This window comes from Pediculus humanus, genomic scaffold (genome assembly GCF_000006295.1).
Source record: "Pediculus humanus corporis 1103172108254 genomic scaffold, whole genome shotgun sequence".
Lineage (NCBI taxonomy): Eukaryota > Metazoa > Arthropoda > Insecta > Psocodea > Pediculidae > Pediculus > Pediculus humanus.
The window spans coordinates 114980-122873 of NW_002987823.1; the positions used below are offsets into that span (position 1 = coordinate 114980).

Here is a 7894-nt window from a genome sequence, read left to right on the forward strand (position 1 = left end):
TTTATTATGTGTTATTATTATAATAATTCTTGCTTACTTTCATAAATGTTTTTAAATTAAGAATTAAATAATAATAATAATAATAATGATATTAATATAATAAATAAATTTTTTTTTTTGAAAATTAATATTTAAATGTATGATTTTGATGTGTGTGAGAGAGAGAGAGAGAGATAATTTTTAAGGGATGTATTGAATCAATATGTTGGTTCAATCATCTTTAGGGTTGAATTAAAAATAATAATACTGAAAACAACGAGAAAAAAATATATTTTTATTGCATGGACAAGTTAAGGGAGGGGGGGAAGGTTCAGTAAAATTTTTCTATAAAAATTACCCCCCCCCCAACCCTTTCGATAATAATAACGTCACAATTTTTTCTTTTTTTTTTTATTCAAAAACAGTATTATTATTATTTTTTTTTCGTGTTAATGAATTCAACATAATAAATAAATAACTTGACAAATTTATTTATTTATTATTATTATTATTATTTATATTTAAAAATTAATTATTATTATTATTATTAAAAATAATAAAAATTTTCTTTAATGAAAATTTAAAACGAGTTTTTAATAATAATAATTATAGAGTGTAGTTACATTAACACAAAGGAAATTATTATTTATTTATTTATTTTTTTGTTTAAATAATAATAATAATAATAATAATAATAATAATGTTTATTAAAAAGATAAGTTAAATAATAACTTAAATAAAAAATTAATTATTATTTACGAGTGACGTAACGTAAAAAAAAAAAGGTAACGAATGAGAATGGAAGGAATAATAAAATTCTTTTGACATTTTTTCGAAAAAAAAAAAAATGTAGGGGGGTCAAATATGGAGGGGGGGTGGGTGGTACACATTGAAAAAAAATCTCGACAAGATGCAAAAGGTATATTTAAAAAAAAAAAAAAAAATTAGGTCTTTTTAGTTGCATTGCTCGAGGCATGATTTTTGACTTTTTTTTTTTTTTTTTTTAAGGGCTACCCTTGAAAACGTCTCTACAACCAAGTTGTTGTTGTTGTTGTTGTTGTTTTAACCACGATCGTGAAGTTGTTAAAAAAAAAAAAAATTTATTGACTTTTAAAATTATACCTTCGGTTTTTTTTTTTTCAATCATTTTTTGTTTTACATTGTTTAAAAAAAAAAAAAAAAACCCAAAAAATGAAAAGTGGATGGAAATAAAATTTTAAAATAATATCTTTTACCCTGTTAAATTTTTTATTTCTATTGCCACGTTATTTAAAAATTTATTTATTTTTAAACTCGTATCAAATTAAAAATTTTCACACGAATCCATCATTGTCTAATTCGAAACCTCTGATAAAAATCGAAATTTTTTTTTTTTTTTAAAAAAGATGTTTTTCTAGAATGTTCTTGTTAACCGATGATAAATTGTTTGAGTTTTCTCTTCTCTACCTTGTTTGATGAATTGACAGGCGAATGGGTAGGTGGATGGAGGATAAATATATAAGAAAAACAGGTAAAAACACCTGTTCGACTTTTTTTTTTCTAGTTTGTGTTTTAAATCCTGAATTGGAACCTTGGAAACAATCAAAAAAGAGGGACAAAAAAAACAAAAACCGGTTCAAATTTTTTTTTTATTTAAAAACAAAAAAAAATCATTATTATTATTTAAAAAATTGCAACGTTGGTAATTAAACCCCCTCGTTTAAAAATTGATATTTATTTGTGACGTCATCATTTTTTTTTTAAAATAAATAAATCGTTTGTTTGTTTGTTTGTCGTGATGATCTTCATTTATTAAACTAATTTATTTTTTCGTCGTCGTCGTCGTCGTGAAAAAATAATATTAATTAATCATTATTAATTTAAACGGAGATGTTGTGGGGAGGGGGAAGGGAAGGGAAAGGGGGACCGGGGGGAATCCACCACTAATTATTTTTTATTAGGTTTATTCATCAGACTCGAGTTTTTTTTTAATATTAACTCTTTAAAAAAAATTAATTGAATCATTTTGTTGTTAAATCAATTTAAATATACATTTAAAATTAGTAAAAATTTGAGTGTTTGTTGTTTGTTTGTTGTTTGTTGGGTGAATATTTGAAAAAAAAATTAAGTAATTTTGACAGGTTAAATAATCAATATAACCAACCCATTTTTTATTTACAAAAATTATTTTTTCTCATGACTCCTGTTGTTTTGTGCAAAAAAAAAAAAAATTTGTAAACAAATGAATAATTGACACGGGGGGAGGGAGGGGAGGGGGTTTCACATGTGGGTTTTTTTTAAAAATAATAATAATAGATTATAGTTAAAGGTACGTTTGTATCAAAGGGGTTTTTTACAATTCAAAAATAATATATCTTAGAGAGAGAGAGAGATAACCTTAAAAAAAAATAATTACAAGTTTAACAAGGGGAAAAATGAAGAGAATAATAATAATAATAATACTTTCAAATTGAAAGTTAAAGAATAATTTAAAAATTATTTGTTTCGTACGAAATGATTGCCTGCAATGGGTCAACGTGAAGAAAAAAAAAAAAGCAAAAAAAAAAAAAAAAAAAATTTCTAACTTGGAAAAACCATAAATAATGCCCTTGAGAAGGTTTTAGACACGTTTAAAGTTGATTTTAGACCCCAATTAACCCGACTCCACAATATTTTTTTTTTTTTTTTTAATACCTTTAATTCATGCTTAAAAAGAAAGAAAAAAGGCATAACCTTTTGTTTAATAATAATAATAATAATAATAATAATAATAATAATAATAATAATAACTTTTCCATAACTTAAGGCAAAAAAAAGAAAACGAAAAAAATTGTAAAAAAATTTTTTTTTTTTTTTTTTTAATTAAACAAAAACTGGTTTATATACATTTAATTTTTTTTTTTTTAATTTCGTGGTGAAAAATAATAATAATAATAATAAACTTGTATCTATATATATATATAAAATTTTTTTTTTTTTTAGAAAAAAATTAACAGGAGTTTTTTTTTTCCTGGAGAATTCTAATTATACAGTCCGTAACTGAAGATTAAATCATAAAGGCGGAGCAATAAGGATGGAGTGATGATGAGTGAGTAAGATAAGAGATCATAACAAGGTGTATAATTTTGTCTTTAGTCGTTCGTACAACACAAGGAGTCAAGGTGGCACAAGTTACTTGGAATGTCTATCACTTTATTATTCTTATTGTTATTCTTTTTTATTTTAAATGTATTATTTGTTAAATGTATACAAAAAAATGGAGGAGGAAGTGGTGGTGGAGGTGGAGGAGGATTGTCACTTTGGATAGATTCGCAACAAGTTAAAATGTTTAGTGGTATGTTTATTTCAAAATAATAATAAAAAAAAAAAAAAAATGGTATTATTATTATTATTTCTTTCTTTTCCCCTAATTTTTTTATGTACACGAGCGAATGTTTTATTTTTAATTTAATATCATTATTATTATTATTATTAATTAATGTAAAATCATACGTTAAAATTTATTTGTTTTTAATCCCCCTCCCCCCCGCCCCGAAAAAAAAAAAATGATTAAAAGTAATAACGAAAACGATTATTATTGAGTTTGTTTATTATTTACAATATTTTTGTTTACGTTTTTCTAATCCACGTGACTTTAAAAATTTTTTTAAATAATAATAATGATTAAATTTACTTATTATCGTAATAATAAAGGTTAATATTTTTTTTGTTTTTGTTTAAAAAATATTATTATTATTTTTTTTTATAAAAAAGGGGGGGGGGAATTTCGTTGTAATGAGTAATGCTGTCGGAGTTTTAGTTAAAGTCCATAATTTTTTTTTTTTTTTTTAAACGCTTCATCGAAACCGTAGCAAAAAAATAATTGAAAAAAAATATTAAAAAAAAATTTTTACGATTTTGCTTTGCGGTATTTAAATCCTTTCAACCATTAATTAAATGCAAAAACCTGGAAAATTAATTTTTTTTTTTTGTTTTAGGGCATTTTATAGGTGAAATACACGTGATCGATGGCGGATACGTACTACCATACATATTAGATCCAAATTTTGAAAAATATTTACCAGTTATACCATCAGAAGTTAATTCAGTTAATTTTACATGGAGATCAGGTTCAAAAAAATATTTTTATCATTTTGACATATTGAAAACTTTAGATGAATCAATATTAGAATCACCACAAATATCTATTAAAACGAGGGGTAAAATTCCAAAAAGACCCAAAGGTAATAACCGCAAAAAAATTATTATTATTATTTTTAAATAAATAAATTTTTAAATGGCGTAAATAATAAAAAAAAAATTTTTTTTTTTTTTTTTTTTCAGTTTTTAGCGTTTATCTTCCATGTTCTGGTAATAGATCCGGTATAGCTCCATTTGAAGTTGGTCTTTTGATTGAAACGAGAAAAGGAAAACCTTTGGTAGGAACACCTCTTCGTTTGAAACTACGAAAAGAATGTGCGCCTAGAGGTCAGTTGTTGAAGAATTTTTCTTAAAAATTATTAAATAAAATTATAAAATTTTCATATATATATATATATTTGAAATTATTGTAAAGAAACAGATGAGAGAATAATAATACTTTCACGTGAGTGCACATTCTTTTTAAAGAAATAACGTTGAATGTGCAAACAAACACCTTGTGGAAGTACACCTCTTCAAAAAGACACAAGAGGGTTCGTTAACAAGAAATAAACTCAAATATAAACATTGCAGGTATTTTTCCCACAGGGCCAGACCCCGAGTGTGATAAAAAATGTGCCAATGGTGGTTGGTGCAATCACGAGAAGATTTGTCAGTGCCCTGAAGGTTACATGGGACAATACTGCAAAACAGCTCTTTGTTATCCACAATGTATGAATGGTGGAAATTGCACTGCCCCCGGAATTTGCAGTTGTCCCACGGGTTATCAAGGACGTCATTGCGAAGGAGGTAAGGAGGTTAATTATTAAAACTCTTGGTAGTAGTAGTTGATGTTACCATTCGCCATTTTCGTATTTACCACCGACGTTAAAACTTTAAACGTTTAACTTGTTATAAAATTAGACTTATAAGGAAATGGGGATCGGTATAAAAATTTCCTCCCCCCCCCCAAAAAAAAAAAAAAGTTCTTCTTTGTAATGTTTTTACCATTTTCCTAATCGAATTATATTTACTTAATGATTCTTTTTTTTCATTTTATACCACTTTTTCTTTACTGATATTTATAGTTGTTATTTAATTGGAATCGTTTTCATCTATTAAAAACCTCGATATTCTATTACGATATTTTTTAGGGCCTAATAATTTCTTCATTTCTTCACGTGTTGCCCATTGGTAGTCTAACGTACCACTTTTCCCCGATTCTACGTTTCCAGAGATGTGCACCGCTTTGAAAAAGAAAATTTTCGCACCCAAAGCATCGTTTCCAATCCTTTTGGGATATTTATATTTATAAAAACCGCACGGAGCATTACCGAGGAATAAAACTTGAAGTTTATCTCCAAATTTTTCATTTAAAACCCTTTCGGCGGTTTCCCTTAGAGTTTCAGAATTTTTCCGAATTCCAAACGGGAGCATCCATTGGTTTTTTTTTCCAATTTTGTCATTGAGTATGAGAATCAAATGATTTCCTAAAGCTCTGTCGATCGATTTGACGTTATCTTTTTCTAAAATTTTCGGTTTGAGGGGTAAATTTTTAAATTCCATCAATTCCTTATCCGACATTTCTTCGTATTCGTGTGCGGTTTGCTGAACGGAAGTGTCTACATTAAAATCGAGGGTGGTTTTACCAGATTTTAATAATTCCGTGAATTTTGCATCTTCTTCCCGTTTAACTTCGTGATCGGACTTGTAACTACTTTCATTTTCAACTTGTAAAAGTAATTCTTGAACTTTTTTCTCTAACGGACTTAGCGGTTTTGTAATTTTTGGCTTTCTTTCCAAGCAAACAGCGCTAAAAACATCCCATTTAGGTTTGGGTTGAACATTGGAGGAGAAGTACTGTAGTGCCTATTTATACAAAAATTGTACTGTTTTGGATGTGAAAATAATCCCTGAAATAGAAGACCTTAGAATTTAGAATTCAAATATAATTTTTGTATTCAATATCTCAGTTTAATAATTTTAAAATTAATTTTAAGTTTCGATAATTAAATTAAAAATAATCAGGTCTAAGGTCTTCTAGCCGTACATATTTTAACTTTAAATAAAAATAAATATAAAATAACAAATAAATTATTCAAATTCTTAATTTTTCAAATTATTGTAAAGGATTTAAGAAGAATAACTTTTTAAATCTATTTATTGGATAAAAATATTTATCTTGCAAAAAACTTAAACACATTCACATTAAAAATTTTTTTTTTTTTTTCCCTTCAGTTATTACATAATCTGATGTATTAAAACTATAAGAACTTTATTAAATATATATTAAACTACCTTCGACATAGCTATTGCTTGTTTGCATCCAAACTTAATAACTTCACTGAGAACTTTGTAAAAAGGTGCTTGCTCTGCTCCTTGATCCATACCATGGTCATGATGTTCCTGTTCTTCATCTCTAAATTTCTGAATTGTTTCCATTAATTCTTTATTTTTTTCTGGCTCCGTCATTAACATTCTTAACTGATCGTTATAATGCTCAACAATGACAGATTCAACGGCAACAGTGCAAGCCATAGCAGCTTTTTCTCCCAGTAAAGCAGTTCCTACCATTGTTCATTTCAAATGTTATAATTTTTAATGATATAGTAAGTTATATCTTTGATGAAATAATAATTTACCTGCTCCAAGCATGAATCCGGCAACATTCCAAATCGGCATAAGTGCTGTAGGTCTAACTCTATACTTTACAAGAAGTTCATCAAAAGTAGCTTTATGAACTTTTTCCTGATCCCACATATGTTGAATAAGTGGTGCTGATTTTGAATTACCTAAAATTTATATAATTTTTTTCCTGTGACACTCCAATATACTTTCCGATTTTTCAATATATTAGCAATTAAGTAGTAAATAACACATAAAAATATATAATCTTGATAAAATTCACATAATTATTATTATTATGATTACCTAGAACGGCCATTTGACCGGCATAAATGCAGTTTGCTCCCAATTCTCCTGCATGATCTACCCTAATTATTGAATCAATTACTGAGTTTGGTTTATTTGTGTAAGATGAAGAAGAAACATGGAAGCTTCTTAAAGTAACAGAAGATCCTCTGTAGAAAAACTAAAAATTTTTATATTTATTTATTAATATATTTACTGAATTACTTGTAGGAATTTGTAGAGATAAATGCTTAAATGGAGGCAAATGTATTCAAAAAGACACATGTGATTGCCCGAAAGGATATTTTGGGCGAAGATGCGAATATTGTAAGTGAATACTTATATTTATAATTTTCTCTTTCCTATTTCATTTTTAATAACCTAATTTACTGAGTTTTTTTTTTTATCATTTTACATTTAGCAAAATGTGTAATTCCATGTTTGAATGGAGGAAAATGTAGAGGAGCTAATAAATGCAGGTGTAATTTTGGATTTAAAGGAAATCATTGTGAAATAGACAATAGAGTTTCTCAAAGGAGTTTATGCAAACAATGCAGACATGGTCTTTGCCAATCAGATAACACTTGTATGTGTGATCCAGGGTGGACTGGAAAAAAGTGCCAGAGAAGTATGAAATTAATATTATGAAATTAATAATTATTATTATGATTAAAAATTATATCAGAAATTGTAGATAAAATAAACCTTATATGAATTAATTTAATATTTTATTGCAGAAGTTATTTTTACCAGAAGCTTAGAAAATACTTGAAAAAAGGCTTATATTAAGTTATTTATTTATAATCAGAGATCTCATATGTAAATATTTTGGAATTTATAGTGACATACATAAGAATAAAAATTTTTGGGGTGTGCTTGTATTTTTTAATTATTATATTAGAACCTT

General features: G+C 26.4%; 4 protein-coding genes across 4 annotated transcripts; 2 read left to right on the plus strand and 2 right to left on the minus strand.

Annotated features, from left to right (window-relative positions):
- Window positions 1-3138: 3138 nt before the first annotated feature.
- Phum_PHUM477220 (uncharacterized protein) lies at window positions 3139-4907 on the plus strand (the record flags this gene model as incomplete). The annotated part of the gene is made up of 4 exons (XM_002430363.1): window positions 3139-3292; window positions 3936-4181; window positions 4282-4425; window positions 4687-4907. 4 exons carry the CDS (start codon window positions 3139-3141, stop codon window positions 4905-4907), a joined length of 765 nt encoding a protein of 254 aa, XP_002430408.1.
- A 265-nt stretch (window positions 4908-5172) lies between these two features.
- On the minus strand, window positions 5173-5661 carry Phum_PHUM477230 (mitochondrial 50S ribosomal protein L46, putative; the record flags this gene model as incomplete). The annotated part of the gene is made up of 1 exon (XM_002430364.1): window positions 5173-5661. One exon carries the CDS (start codon window positions 5659-5661, stop codon window positions 5173-5175), a length of 489 nt encoding a protein of 162 aa, XP_002430409.1.
- Window positions 5662-6366: 705 nt separating this feature from the next.
- On the minus strand, window positions 6367-7021 carry Phum_PHUM477240 (coenzyme q10 biosynthesis protein, putative; the record flags this gene model as incomplete). Its single annotated transcript, XM_002430365.1, has 3 exons — window positions 6367-6644; window positions 6720-6869; window positions 7009-7021. 3 exons carry the CDS (start codon window positions 7019-7021, stop codon window positions 6367-6369), a joined length of 441 nt encoding a protein of 146 aa, XP_002430410.1.
- Window positions 7022-7242: 221 nt separating this feature from the next.
- Phum_PHUM477250 (uncharacterized protein) lies at window positions 7243-7759 on the plus strand (the record flags this gene model as incomplete). Its single annotated transcript, XM_002430366.1, has 3 exons — window positions 7243-7318; window positions 7409-7615; window positions 7725-7759. The coding sequence occupies 3 exons, from the start codon at window positions 7243-7245 to the stop codon at window positions 7757-7759; spliced, it is 318 nt and encodes a 105-aa protein (XP_002430411.1).
- Window positions 7760-7894: the final 135 nt, after the last annotated feature.